Source organism: Saccostrea cucullata, unplaced genomic scaffold, assembly GCF_032062105.1.
Source record: "Saccostrea cucullata isolate Sc308-1 unplaced genomic scaffold, CSIRO_AGI_Scuc_v1 ctg146, whole genome shotgun sequence".
Taxonomy (NCBI): Eukaryota; Metazoa; Mollusca; class Bivalvia; order Ostreida; family Ostreidae; genus Saccostrea; species Saccostrea cuccullata.
In genome coordinates, this window is record NW_026919274.1 from 864,606 (window position 1) to 880,816 (window position 16,211).

The 16,211-nt window shown below is 31.9% G+C and overlaps 1 protein-coding gene across 1 annotated transcript; it reads left to right on the forward strand.

Moving 5' to 3' along the window:
* The first annotated feature begins 2,483 nt into the window (after nucleotides 1-2,483).
* On the forward strand, nucleotides 2,484-15,442 carry LOC134228417 (signal transducing adapter molecule 2-like). Its single transcript, XM_062710070.1, has 15 exons — nucleotides 2,484-2,620; nucleotides 4,783-4,864; nucleotides 6,155-6,230; nucleotides 7,894-7,992; nucleotides 8,270-8,355; nucleotides 8,565-8,631; nucleotides 9,005-9,080; nucleotides 9,799-9,920; nucleotides 10,195-10,280; nucleotides 10,784-10,878; nucleotides 11,005-11,084; nucleotides 11,515-11,660; nucleotides 12,834-12,978; nucleotides 13,128-13,372; nucleotides 13,617-15,442. Exons 1-15 carry the CDS (start codon nucleotides 2,578-2,580, stop codon nucleotides 13,819-13,821), a joined length of 1,653 nt encoding a protein of 550 aa, XP_062566054.1. The 5' UTR covers nucleotides 2,484-2,577; the 3' UTR covers nucleotides 13,822-15,442.
* Nucleotides 15,443-16,211: the final 769 nt, after the last annotated feature.

Sequence of the window (16,211 nt, forward strand, 5' to 3'; positions counted from 1 at the left end):
GATGAAACTCATGTGGAATCATCCTCAGGTAGTGTAGATTCAAGTTTGTTCAAATCATGACCCCCGGGGCTAGGGTGGGACCAAAATGGCCGACCAAAGTTTTACATAGGGATTTATAGGGAAACCTTTTAAAATCATCTTTTGAAGTACTTCAAAGCTATGATTAGTGATATTAATATGGAATCATCTTCAGGTAGTGTAGATTCTAGTTAGTTCAAATCATGAACCCCTGGGGGTTAAAATTCAAGCCCCCCCCCGTAAACTTTCATTTCTGATCTGATATGTGCTTTTTCCAAGCCAATGTGCTCAGGTGAGCGCTGTGGCCCCTGGGCCTCTTGTCTCACTAGTTAGGGATATACCTTACCAAATATCACTATAAAGTTTATTCACCCAAAATGATACCGACCACCCCCAGTGGCTCATGGACTGTTTCCAAAGATTTGGTTGTCTCATGTAGGGGGGGATTAAAAACAGGAAAATAGTCATTTTATATGATAACAAATAAAAAATAATATACTTTATCAATCTCATATGTTGAATTTTACATTAATAAAAACATACAATGAGATTAAGGAGTCATTTATCCATTTTCATTAGTATTTGAAGATCTGATGATATGTTCGGTCTGATTTCAATTGATAAAATCTGCCCCTTATTAAAGGAGTTATACATAAGTTAGAGCAATTAACTTTTTGTCAATGGTTTTTAGAATAAGTACTTAAAACTGACCTCATAACCCACCCACCCACACCGCCAAAATAATTTTTCACGTTTACGAAAGGAGTTTACGGTGTTTTTTCTTGTCAAGAAATTTCTAAGTTATTTTTGCGGGGTTGGATCCCTCCTGGAAAAAAATCCTGGATCCACGCCTGTTTTTTTGACAATTCACATAAATATCAACGAAAATATGAAAAATTATTCAAATATGTGTTTCAGTTGGCAGTAAGCATCTAACAGTTGGCAGTAAGCAGTAAGCAGTTGGCTGTCGTACATGGCTTTCCATAGTTTTCCCGACGAAATCGGTTTTATATTTATAAAGGAGATATTGGCAAAAAACTGAAAAAACTATTCATGGAATTAACATATTTCCTTATCTCGGACTTACAGTATTTTTTATTTATTTTTTCGGATTTATTTATTTATTTATCATTATTTTTATTTTTATTTGTGTTGAAAACGTAATTAATTGTTTATTTTTTTTTTTTAAAGAAAATAATTGATTAATATGATTAAACATCATTTTTCTTATTATAAAAAAGTCCAATCTCAAAATCCAATTTTTGAAGGGTTGAATCTTTCCCTACATTTTTAAACTCATTGTTTTTTTTTCCTGCTGTTCTCTCTGCTCTTCTGGACTTTGATTTTGTTATTGAAATTATCGGAGAGCCTCTGAACTACATTTATTAATTCCTTGTTTAATATGTTATATGTTAAAAATAATTTAAGTGTCTATGTATATATATTAGTGTTGGCAACGAGTACCCGGTTAACCGGTTAACCGTCGAACGATGCGAGTATCGGTTAGTAAAGCTGCTATTCGGTTACTCGGATAAAAATACATTTTTCATAGTAAATACGTATAAAATGATTTTTCTGCTATTTGTAATTGTATATTGACACATTTCCATAATTTATTTACCGTTAGGCTTTCTCTACTGGTGCAAAATTGGGATCGATTTATTTTGATAAGTTTTCACAGCGTATATAATTAAGGGTTTTAATTACCAGGGGGATACATGCTTTGAAGACCTGAGTTATAATTACCTAATTTAGACCTGTGACAGTCAGAGGAAGATACTTTCACAAGATGCCGTCGCTAACAAATTTGAAGCGTGGATATATTTTAAAAGAACGACTGAATCGAAATCTGTCAAATGCAAATTATGTGAACTGAATCGGAGTTGTCATAAACGGGTGGAACTATAAATATGCTAAATCACCTTACATTGAAACAAAATTCGGAATTCAGTGACTTGTGCTAATTCTCCTCGATCGCGACACGTATCTTCTTCATGTGTTGATTTTTTTTAAATGAAAACAAAGAGACCGTTTTAGGCGACATTTAAAATCAATATTCTTCGAAAAGGTTGTGTTTTTTTAAAGTTTGCATAAATTTGTAAATAAATTAAAATTTATATACGTTGCACTTGTGGTTTATTTTAAACAATAAGTAAAAGGATGAGGTTAATAATAAATACGGACACTATGGCAAAAAATCATCCGAGTAACCGGGTACTCGATCGGAAGATTAGGCGAGTAACCGGTTACTAAAAATCGTCCGATTTGCCAACACTAATATATATGAGTCATATATATTTGAATTAAAAAAATGTCAGTTATAAAAAAAACATCTCATAAATTATTTATTAATGCACGCTTTAAGCCTTACATCAATTTTATTTTATTTAAAACTGATAGCATTCATCGTTTAACATAACAAGGACAATAACTCGTGTTAAGCGTAATTATCATGTGGGTCTGACTGGCGGAAGTAAACAAAAGATGACGTCAGAACATGCGCAATTTATAGTTCCGTAATATATTTTCCACAGACAGAAGTCAGAGAAGACGAAAATTATGCCACTTTTCACCCCTTCTACGCCTTTCGACGGTGATGTCGGTAAGATTGTATATTTAATCAAACATAAAAGAGCATTTATTTATAATAATGAGAAGGGGGAGAAATGTCGAAATTCAAGGACACAAGGTTTTGACACATGACTAAAAACCACTGTCTATATTACAACAAAAGCTAATGTCTTATGATAGGCAACCTCTTAGGACATTTTTTAAAATAAAATACCTAGTTTTAGATTGGAGATACATAATTCAAATGGCTAAAATCTCACAGTTTTTGTACGATTATCTGATATATCATAATCCTGATCAGTTCTGTTCAGTGTGTTACTTTCTGTTGTTAAAAAATCAATAAACAAATATCCTTCTGAAATCTAAGGTTCAGATTCAGTTTCTTGATTATAAATGTCTTAACTTAGAAATGAAAATTGGTTTAAAGCAATCGGGAAGTATATGACTATTTTTCATTTTATTTGGGCTAAGTCTAGTTAGAATGATCTAACTGTGTCTCGGTACAAGCCCTCACCACAGTTAGAATACGTCCCATATACTTGCAATGTAGCAAATCGGAGCGGATCCGCTCCGAAACGATTTTGAAGAATATAAAAGGATTTGCACTGGAAATAACTACCAAATTAATCAAAACAAACCTTTTTGAGATTGCTTATGCCTTTTATCCCAGAAAATAATCCATCTAAAGACGAAAATCCAATTAATTTTCTCAACATTTTTCTCTCGCTTCAAATTTACCTGCCATGTTTACATTCGGAACTCTCTAGATTGTTTGTAGTAAATGCACTGAGTTATAGTGAGTACGAGTTATCGCCCATGTTTCTTTTGCTACATTACAAATACATGGAACGAATTCTATCGTTAAAGCGGGTCCGTAGGACAATATCATTTTAAAGATAGAATGTTCTATCTAGGCTAACTCAGACTAATAATTACTTTGCCTATACTCTCTCTCTCTCTCTCTCTCTCTCTCTCTCTCTCTCTCTCTCCACATGACTCAAAACAACTTCCATTTTCTTTTTCATAATTTGCAGGGCTAGACACAATTTTAAACAGATTTTAAAATTCACTGTCCCCAGGCCAGCTAGCCCTGACTTGAAGTACCAATTTCAAAGAATTAAAGAAATGAATTAGACATAAAGCAGCATTATACATAACGGAGGTCAACTTGTATTAGATCTACCAATAATATAATGCAAATTTTTTTAATTAAGTGAATTAATGGACTTGATAATAGTTATTCATCTGTGCACCTGAATGTAAGCAGTCTATAACTATAAAGTTGCAATTAGTTAAAAGCTATTCAGCATCATCTCATAGGATAGTGATGTTTTGGAAATAGTAAGAAGTGTTTCTATCAGACTGAACTCAGGCCTCTATCCTGCCTATATTGAAAAACAATCTTTACAAAGAAAAAAAGTCATCAACTTCACTCTTAACCATTTCAGTTATCTTTCAGTTTTACTGTTGACCCTAATGGTGTAATTTGACTTTATAGATATTATACCATGGCTTACTGAATCAATATCTTATTCTTTGAAACTGATTACATAGCACACTGGTACAACAGAATGGTTTTTCCTTTGTATTTCAAAAAATGATCCCTTAAACTATGTTTTATTTAATAAATAAATGTTGTATAATAAATTTCAATAATTTCTTTTCATTTCATATATTAGTAGCTAATTAAGGCTGGAGGTGGATTATATCATAAATTTATCATTTATATCTGATCCTAAAGAGGGATTATGTCCTTGTTGAGAGGCACAGATCATCAATTCAAATTCGACACATTAATTGTGTTGTTTGATTTTATGATCCTTGTCTGTCAACATGATCTGGCTCTTTAGAGCAAGTTATTGTATATAACATGTATTAATTAATTTATTTCTATTTTAAAAGAAGTTTGGGTTTTTGCAAACTATAGCTAATTTAAAAGTATTGTCAGGCATAATGTTTTTGAAGAACTGTCTACTACAACTTGATCAATCTATTAATTAAAATTAGATGTTCTGATAGTGGATTCTGAACATCTTATTTTAATTAGATTGCAGCTTTTATAAATTAAAAACTTATAAAGTGTAGTTCATATATAGGAAATGGAAAATTGCTTTACAAAAACGCAAATTCAGACATTTTCATTTTAATGTTTGATTTCTCTTCAGCCTTCAAAGTTTCTATATCTTTTTTCAGAAAAGGCAACCAGTGAAATGAATACAGAAGAGAACTGGGCTGTTATAATGGACATAGTAGATAAAGTAAACACCACCAATGGGTAAGTTTGATATTTGAGAGGGTTAATAAACAGTGCCAACATTCTATTGCACTTCATTCATATAAATTTGATCATTTCTAAGAAGTACTCATTAATTTTTTTTTACATCACACAGTATCATTATATAACATTTGTCAAGAAAGTACCCAAGGGGGGATGGTGGTATTGTTTTTCAACTTTTTGTGATATTTTTTGTGGTATAATTCAGGTATTGAACACAGTAGAATAGCATAACAATTCTCCTTTAATTAAAGATTGATATATGTCTTAATATCAAATAGAAGAGATCAACATCACTTGAACTTCTCCAAATAAAGATATTGGAGAATGAAAAGATGTATTGTTGGATGGTTTATCATGAACTCAACATAAGAGTATGTGTTACATTTACAAGCTGTAACAAAATAGGTCTTCCTTTTATGAAATAAAACAATAAAGATGTTATGTTTCCTTGTAACCAAGGATAGATATGACATTTAATGTTTGAAAAGGGTCTCTCTTCATAAAATGACTCATTATCATGCTATTGTTTCATTATATATGGTTGGTTGTATGGCTTGTGTTTTTACACATGTATTAACTATTGCAAGAGCTTTCTTTGTGTACCATCATTTTTGATGTCCCATAACCTTTGAGATTTACCTTTTTTTTCTGAAAAATGAAAACTTTTGCCATATCTTTTAAACAATTGTTATGAACTTTAATTTTTCAATTATTTAATTATTGTGACAATACCTTTCTTCTGGCACCAACATTTTTAACATCTGAACATGACCTTGGAGTCTGACCAACTTTGAAAAAAAAATTAGCTTTATTCATAACTTTTGAAAACTTTGTGCTAAGGTTTTCATATTTCAGATGTGTATTCCTTGTGACAAGATTTTTTTTTATTTTTTGGGGGGTTGGGGGGGGGGGGTTGTTACCAACCACCTTTGACCAGGGAATTTTACTTACTTTTTCTAAACCTTTTACCTTGGTCATAACTTGTGAATAGTACTAGGGCTTTCAGATTGCATCTGTGTATTTCTTATGACAAGACCTTTTTTGGAGTATCAATATCTTTATCCCATGACCTTGCCTTAATTTTGAAAAAGCTGTCATATAGGGAGGCATCATTGTTCCACAATCTCATCCTGTTTCAAAATAGAAAGTTAAATAACAGTTGTTTTAAAGTACATTGAAGTTGATATGATATCAGTATTGCATCACCTGTAAGTGATATGATTTTGAAATATCCCAAAGGATTAAGAGCATTATTGATATCATCAATGTTGTGTTTCTCTGTTCTAGATCAAAAGATTGTTTGCAATCCATTGCCAAAAGACTGAATCACCGTGTCCCATTTGTGGCAATGCAGGCATTAACGGTAATTATACTTTGTAGTCTATGTATTGTAATCAAGAAATGAAAAGCAATATACCAGCTGTCTGATGTGAGTAGAGATGTTGCATGTAATTGATATTTTAATATTGAACATGCAAGCAGTGGAATAGATTTTTCACATTAAAGAATGCTCTCCTTAGGCTATTAAGGTTCTGGAAAAAATTGCATAGAAATAAGTAATACAAAGCAAAAAAGCTCACCTATTTCCAAAAATAATCACTGATTTAATTAAATACATCATTACCAGACATATATATATACAGACTGTTTAATTTTGGTTAAATGAACATTTTAAAGACCCAATTTTTTTACCGTACGGTTACGTGAGGAAAAGGAGTGGTCAAAGTAACAGTGGTGTTATTTACCTTGAGACCCCCAATACCCAAGATGTCAAAAATCTGTGTATACGTAGCATTACACAGGAAGTCTGTGTTTGGTAATCAGGGTCAACATTACGTGTTTTGTGTCTGGTTTTGAGTGAAACTACGTAAATTAATTATTTTAATATGAAATTTATTTGTTAACTAAACGCATTCATCGTAATCATGGTAATGTTTTGAAAGGAAAAAAAAATAATAAGATACATGTATATCGTTTAAATAAGAAAATATTTTCCTTACATTAAAGAAAAATTCACGAGTAAAAACTACAAATCAATAATATTTATCTTTTTTAATCTTCAAGTCAATAAAAAAATCTCTTGATTAAAAAAGTCTATTGAAATAAAAAATCATTGATCCACCTATTCGTCGTGCATGTGAACATGCATTTACCGCGATCGGAGTATCTTTTTTATGGCCAACAATGTTGTCCAAAATATTCCATATTTTTTATTCTTCGTATGTTAACAAAATTTTATTGTTAGAAAGATTTCTTTTCAGAATCGATCACTATTAATTATCTTCACATTTTCATTACGTATATATACAGATGCTAGAGGAAATTCGAGCATTAATTCTGACATCAATTTCTGTACAACATCGTGCGGATTGCAGCCATAGTACAAATTAAAACATCTTTTAAAAATTATGCTATGCCGTTTATTAGTGCTGAATATTTTTCTTATAACCCATTTCTTAAAAAATAATTTAATTCGTCGGACTTCTAATTACGGCAAATAGAGCCGGTTTCTGTGGACGCGGTCTTTTTTCTACAGATAAACGTGGACGATGTAACACTTCCAAGTAACAAACAGCAGTGAAGATAGAAAAGAAATATTTTATTATGTCAATGTTTTAATAATCTACTTTCAATTATTTTTTGAAATAAAATTCAAATATATTGGAGTTTTCTAATCCGCGTGTATACTATGCGGGTACATGAAAGCGTTTGAAGCGTGACCAGGTAATTGTTTTCAAAACATGCAAACTCATATTATCAGGAAGGACAGGTAGCTGACCTGTCAATCAAATCAGAAGCTATTGTTTTCTTTAATGATTGACAGGCGATAAATTATTGATCTTGAATCAGGTAGATTTTGGGGGCGTTAACATAAAATTGGGTGTTTAATGAATGGACTTTCTGCTTCATTTAATTTTTCCTTTTTGTTAAATTTTAATATCAATAACCTTTTTCGAGAATTGTTATGTGTAATTGATTTTGCTTAAATTAGATCAAGTTTACTAAGAACACAATTCTTTTTATAGCTCCTGGATGCTTGTGTCAACAACTGTGGTAAACCTTTCCATTTAGAAATATCCTCTAGAGACTTCATCTCGGAATGTCGGACTCTGATAAACCAAAAAGTAAGTTTTATTTTAAATACATAGCTTCTTTTAGAAGGATAATAAATGTATGTGATATAAAAGTAATATCTAAATTACTTCAAATTAAGTTGTTCATGAAAACATACAATTGTGCTCAAACTGCTAATTACTTCATGGACAAAGTTATAATATGTCACCTAGATTTCCAGTTTATTTAAAGCTCGAGATTTTCTATATCTGTACATTTGTTAAAGTAGAGTTTTTTTTCAAGTGGGAAACTTACTGACTGAAAATAATCTAATACCTTCATTGACAGGCCCATCCTAAAGTAGCTCAGAGGTTAAAGTTGATGATCAAGAAGTGGGCCGAGTCTAAGGAATTTAGAGATGAACCTACGTTAAGGTATGTTTCTATAACAGTACAAAAAACACCCCACTTTACATTAAGAGAAAAGGGTGACATATTTGTTTCTAAAAATTCTTGTTAAACTAAATGTGCATGTTTCGGATGAACCATATGAAATGAATATAATCGAGTTTAATACATTCAGTTTGTTTTGATGAAGAATTTCTTTTCAATTTTTAACATGACAATATATATTTTTTATTCAGTTTGATACCATCCTTTTACAACAGTTTGAAATCTGAGGGTGTAGATTTCAGTGATCAAGATGCCCCAGTAAGTCTGCATGATAAAACTTTATTTCATTGATGCAAAAGTGACCCTTGCAAGCTACTGTAAATATCATAAAATGGCTTTTAGACATCAAATCCTGAGAAAAATAATTTGCGAGTGGATTTTTCAGGAAATTTTACATGTATTTTAGCACCATAAAAATAAAAGCGAGTAACTTTATTTTGTGAGTGGCCCTTCTTGCGAAATTATGTGATAATTAATTCCTCACATATATTTAGAAATCTACAGTATTAGTCATATGTTTTAATTGTTTAGTTCAATTTTTTTTTTCAACTTCATATTTTAATTCCTTTTACTAAGAAAGATTTTCTTTCTGTTTGATGTTAATCATTGCATTCCTTTTTGATGGTTTTAGGTAAAGAAGTCCACACAGTTAAGCAGCAATCCCGATGTTGCAAATAGCCAACAGGAGGAAGATGATTTAGCAAAAGGTAAAATTATAATGAGTTAACGTGAATTTTAAGGAATGAGCTAATTACACACTCCCCCTCCAAAGAATCTAAATACATATAAGTGGGTAACATAGAAATCACCTTGACCATTTGTCTGTCTGTGCAGTCATGAGCAGAGTATAACTTTGTAATGGAGAATGATTCGAAACTCAAACCTTCTTGATACAAAAAAATAATGGGTATAAGCTAACAACCTTACGGCATAAAGTTTGTTGACCATGATCCAAGGACATTTTTGCACGTTCAAGTTCACTGGCTGAAAAAGTATAAAATTCATATATTGTTTAAACTCTTCATGGAGAAACAAAGTTCAAACCTCCTATATTAAAATTATGACTTAAAACCCGGAAGTGGGTCATGACATTGACCCAAGGTCATTTGATTAAGTTCATGGTAATGTTTGGAAAAATGTTTAACCCCTGTCCTTATTATATCTTACAATGGAGAACATTGGAGGCTCAAAGTTATGATATTTATCAGAAATATTGTATATAATCTAAGGATACACTGTATTTACTGACCTTGACAAAATTATATCAGCAAGTTCATGGTCAATTGTATACTTTGGAAAATGTTTGTGAAAGAAGAAGAAAACAAATCAAAAGTGATTTTTTAATGTTGCTCAATTCAAAAAAAAAGTTTTAAAGAATATGTATTTTAGTTATTCATTTTTGAAAATCTTTTTTCTTTTGAATAGCAATAGCCCTTTCCTTAAGAGAATCAGAGAAATCAACAACCAAGACCACAAGTTTGTATCCTACAGGATTTAATTCCTCTGCTATTTATGCCACCAGTAGTAAACCCAAAGAAGTCAGAAAGGTCAGTGTATGCAAGAGATGGGGAATCAGTCAGATAAATCTGTGTTACAATGCTTAAGATTTAAATTTTTTTAAAAGGATTTTTGTTCTTGGCTGCTATAAACACAGGATAACATTCATCTTATACATGTATAAACAGTATGTCATGTACTTCTATTTGTACTTTAAGTATATATGATTATATAAAGATGATAAACCAATGTGAAGACTGTCTTTATGCGGTGTAAACTTGTTTGGGTGTTTTGACTTACATATGTTTGTGACCTGTGTTGTAGGTTCGAGCCTTATATGACTTTGAAGCTGCTGAGGATAATGAGCTGACATTTAAGTCGGGAGAATTCATTAGTGTCACTGACGACAGGTGTAGTAACCATTACTCACTATGACCTACATTTATTCAATTTGTTTATGCTGTTAGGATGCATGATTCATAGCCTGAGATTATTTTGCTCATTATGTATCACAGATTACGTGTAAATAAGAAATTTTGAAGAATGCATATAGTTTAGTTAAATAAAGACCAACATTTCCTCAAATTCTTTTAAGATATATAAAAAAATCATGAAACAAATTTAACAAAGGAATAGATATTGCATGTATTCATAGGTCTTCATATGTAACCCCAGGAAAGTGACATTTAGATTGTACAGAGATGACAAATTATTGTGTTCTATATTGAGAAGTTGATAAATAGGCAAAGTCATCAGCAAAATATGAAGGCTATGCAGCTACATGTATTTCAACCTTTTTATAGGAATGATTTGTATTGCTTATCATTTTGAAACTAAAGCCTGACACCATTTGGATTTAAGAGCTCCATTTTAAAAACTAGTAATACTGATGGCATAATAATGTTTTTTACAGTGACACAAACTGGTGGAAAGGCTTCAACCATCGAGGAGAGGGGCTGTTCCCCGCCAACTTTGTCACCTCAGACCTGACAGTAGAGCCTGAAGAATGTAAGAATTAGACTGCATCGAAAGGAGAATGATTTCCAAATTCATATCAATCGAGGAAATATTATGTGACAAGAGCACTTTGTTTTTTATTTGAATTATGATATCTAGTTTCTGATTTCATTTCAGCCAAAGCAGAAAAAGCTGTATCATTTAAGGAGGAGGTTCAGGTTTTGGATTTTGAATCCGATGAAGTGACAATTGATGAGGTAATTATAAACTCACCTAAGGCCCAACTTTTCAGATTATGTGGCATATGTATGTCTATATGTACATTCAGATTTGTTTAAATTATGATCCCCGGGTTAGGGAGGGGCCACTAAAGAAGATTGTGACCCCTGATATTAAGATGGGGCTACAATAGGTGATCAAGTATAGACATAGTATATATATAAAGGGGAAAATCTTTAAAAATGCTGAAAATTAACAAGGCCATGATTGTTCATATGGAAGTATCCTCAGTTAGTATAGATTCAATTCTAAATGCAATGATTTGTAGGATGATTGAATTTGTCAGTTAAATCTTATACATTGATTTAGTTCAACCAGCTTTGTCCGATATTATGATTATTTAAGTTATGTGTAGTACTACTGGTAGTGAATGCTTGTATGGGATCCCCAATTTTACGTTTATATCAGGGTAAGATTGACGAGGTGTTACAGCTGATACAGAATGCTGATCCCACGGGAGAAACACAGCCAGACTCCACCGAAATGTTACGACTGGAGAACCAGTGCTCCAGAATGGGCCCTCTCATTGACACTGAGTTAGAGAAAATTGACAAGTGAGTCTTGATATATGCACTAGGCTCTTAAATTTATTTATTTTCTTTGAAGAAAAGAAACTATGGTGTACCCAAGCTGTGTATGTTTGGTCATGTTGTTTGTTATTTCAGGTCAATAAATTTAAAAGTCAAGAAAGTTAAAAAATGTACCGTAGTTTTTAGCCACCATAAGGTGCCATGTATTTCACAAAGAATAATTGATGATTTATAGGATTTTAAAGTGCTGTACTACACCATCATTTCTGACACAATTATTTTGTTATGCTTGTTTCTTTATTACTCCTAGAAAAAGTTCTCGTAGTTGTAAATATTTAAAGGAATCCACTGCCTACCCAAGCAACTCTGTCCAGGTCATAACTATGTAATGGAGAAACATTTGAAGCTTAAACTTCACAGAAACTGAGAAAGATTTACTTATCACCTAAAAATGTGTCTTGACCTTGATGAAAGGTTATCTGGATAACTTCAAGGTTATTGGCAGAAAAAAGTGTAATACTCAAATCAGGATAAAAACTTTTTAACAAAAAAAAAGATTAAGTTTACACTTTGAACAAAGATTACTTGTGGCCTGAGGTATGTCATGACCTTGAACCAATGTCAATTGGGCAAGTTCAAGGTCACATGCAGAGAAACGGTTTTCTGTCTCAGCACAATTTTGGGAAACTAATACTAAGCACAAACAGTGCTTATGACCTATTGGTCAGAGTACAAGGTCACTGCCAGAAAAAGTATATTTGATTGTACAAAATATACAGTAAAATTGAGTGATATTGTGAACACTGTTGTTTATCCATAACCTTTGAAAAGAGAATCATTGGATGCAACACTTTGCATGGTATCTTTAGTTTTATCCATAAAGTAATAAATGTAAGGGGTAACCTTTGTAACTACAAAATCTAAGTGTTAAAAAATTAGGTTACAGGATTTTGAATACAAATTTGAATGATGCCAAAAATTTTTATAGACTGGCTTCTGCCTCTATTCTATACTTCATGAACAGGCAGTTTAGGACTTTTGACAAAATATATTGTTTACTTTATCAAATTAAAAGTGCTAAACAGCTTAAACATAATTTGAGTTTTTTTTATTTTTTAAGAAAATTTTTTAATTTATTTTTTTTTTTGTAAATCTTGATGGTTAATAATGTTTCATTTTTTTAATTCTCTTTGGCAGAAAACATGCCAGTTTATGTGAATTAAATTCTAAAGTGGTAGAGGCAATGCAGTTGTATCACAACTTAATGAAAGAGACCCCTGCTCCTTATGGCTACAAAACTCAACATCCTGCTGCTCCTATGAATTACAACTTTCCCAGTCAGGTACATATTACCTTTGTATTTGTTTCAATTAATTTTTCTTGATTTCTTTAAACTTGATTGTTTTATGTATGTATTGAATGTACAGATTGTAATGCTATGAGTTTGTTGAAATCATTTTGCTTTTATGATGATATTTTTTCCTTATACAGTCAGTGTATAATGGTCAACCCCAGTTTCAGCCTGGGCCCGGTCAGATGCCACCTAGTACTCTACCACAGGGATCCATACCCGTGGGACAGATGCCCTTACCCCAGGGATCAATGCCACAAAATCTGGGCATGATTCCCCCAAATGTACAGATGCCACAGAATCAAATGAATTCATCAGTTCCTCAGCAAATGTCCATGAATCCACAGAATTACATGCCACAAGTACCCAGTAGTCAACCTTACAGGTAAATAGGCATTTAGAAACAGTTCAAAGTTTCATAAAATTACCAGTTTAAAAGAAAATGAAGAAACATGATCAGAAATAAAATATCTTGGTTGATGTACATACTTGAAAAATTTTATCTATTTTTAATACCAGTACTTAATTTACCATAGTACAAAACATTTCATTAATAGTTTTAATTATGAGAATTTTACCTCTATTTATTTAATCATTTACTGAAGTTATCTTTACTTACAATCCAACAGTTCCTCATCTGATTCAAGTATGAATGCTTACAATCCATCAGTTCAATCCCAGAGTGCAATGCCTCCCTCCCACAACCAATCAATGCCACAGCAAGTTTCCTCGGCCCAGAGCGGGGCCCCTCAACAGAACTTTCAATACACAATGTCACAAATGGACGGTAGACAGTTTTACCAGCCTCCACCCCAACAACAGCCCCTCTTATGAAATCAGTGATTCTGTCTTGTTATTCACACATTTTGTTGTTTTCAGTGTTACATACAAACGTCTACTTCATAAGATACAGGTTACAGCATTTCCGTGTCCATGTTTCTTGCATAAGTAACACATGTAGTTGAGAAACAACTACATTTATATATACATATATGTTTTATATTTAAGGTGGCATAACAATATGTATGTACATGTAAGTTATTTATACTTGTACAGAAGAATCATCTTTGTGTAAATGAACATTTGTTTTAAAGCATTTCTAAGTACATTGAATTCAGTGTACTTGCTGTATGTGAGGTTAATAACAAGATTTATATGAGGAAGAGTTTAAATCAGTGCATGAGACGCTTTGAAGTTTTCTGTGTATTAACGAAGTACACTGTACAAATGTTATGCAGCTGTTTGAAGCTGATGTCTGCTTTTTTTTCTAAATACATGTTTATGAGAAGATATTTGTTGGGGAATGTAAAAAAATTTTAGCAGTAAAATATTGCTTAGTACTTTTGTCTGTCATTCAAGATCTTCATCCTTAATGAAAAAATTACATTCTTACTGTTGGAAGATGAAATTGAGTAAAAATTTTGTCATAGGATTCGCAGCATTATATTTTAGAATGTATATGGTGTATGACTTGTGCAGTAATTTCATTTTTATTCTAAATGATTCCTCTGTTTCAAACACCTCTCCTGCTTGGTACTTGGTTCATTGATATCCTCAATAAATTATTATTCATCAATAAACACAAAAGAACATGTATTTGTTCACATGCAGTCAGTTTTTGATTGTACATGTAAGTAATTTTCACATTTCTTTGAATGTATATTGTATGTTGTTAATGTACAGGTACAATGTATGTATGATGGGGCAGATTGTTCTGTCACCTTGGCAAGCTGTGATACAGATGAGTGATACTGTAGGGAATATAGATCTCGGATACAAAAATCATATGTAGCATGTGCTTGTAAAAAGATATACTGTCTGCTTGAAATGACTGTTTAGAAGGCTTTTTTTTTGATAGTCTAAAAGCAACAGAAATATTTTTGTCTTGATTAATAGAATTGTACCTTGAACAAAAAATTAATACAAAATTTGAACAACAGAAGCTGTGCCTTCGTAGAAAAAAAACAACTTTTTTTATACTTAAAAAAAAAAATAGCTGATTTATATCCATAAGAAGTTGATAAAAAGTTAAAATATTACAGACTTTCTGTATGTTTTTTTTTTGCAGGCTATTTGCAGCCATTATCATTTTAGTCCTATAGGGATATATGTTGCATAGAGAAGGAATTAATTAAAGAAATTCCTTCAGCTAAATAGATTTGACCTATTTCTAAATGCCTTTGTGTAGATGTTTAACTTCCATGTACTGTACATGTTGCTGTTAATTGTTGTTCTGAGTAAAAGTTATGAATGGGCAGATGTTTGACATAATCTGTAATCTGGAATACACAGTGATACAACATTATTAAAGACTCTTCATTTTTGATTTACTAATATACAAATATTCTGACCATGAAAATAATTGTGCAGGCTTGAGGAAGTTACAGCTACAAATTAAACAGTTTTTAATGATTTGGACAATGTTTTGAGATGGAAAGTAAATTATATTATTGAATGGGGGTCTTAAGTGATTTATTTAATACCTCTTATAATTTGGATCTGCATGATATAATCTTTCCTTGGGGGGGGGGCTCATCTTTTCAAGTTTTCACAATATTTTGGGGAAATCGGTTTTAATATTTCATTGAGATAAATAGTTGGGCAAAGAGGCATTGCATGGATGAATAATGCTGCATTCCTCTGTCCCTTAGTCCTTTGTGTAGGACAGTTTTATCTTGTTCATTTACTTATGTTTTCCAGCAGTTTTGAGAGATTAATTTTTCAGATTTTGTAAACTACTATGATTAGATGATGTGAAAAAATTTTATTTTCCAGTTTCCCTTTTGTTGAAACTTCATTCATTTTGGTGACATTGTTCATGATTCTTGCTTGCAAATGATACCAGGGGATAAAAGGGAGGCGCAAGATCCTTTTCTTGCTTTTAGATAGAATTTTTTTTAACTCTGCAAGGTGAATTAAGGGGGTGGGTGGGTTGATTTTTATTGGATTGCTTGTTTTTATTGGGGCATTAACATCGATTAACATTACTTTATAAGTTAGGGATCAAAGGGCCTTGAAGTATGACTGACTATAGCAATACATTAAATTTTTGGAATATTTATAATACGTAATTTTTACATTGTAAATGTGCGTTTAGCCAGATGCAGGGAATTTCTATTAACCAAACAGGAATGCACGAAATATGGTTTTCCAAAGATGATAAATAGGAAAAGAAGTACATTTACTTAAAAGGTCCCAAGAAAAAAGAAACTTTCAGTTAATCC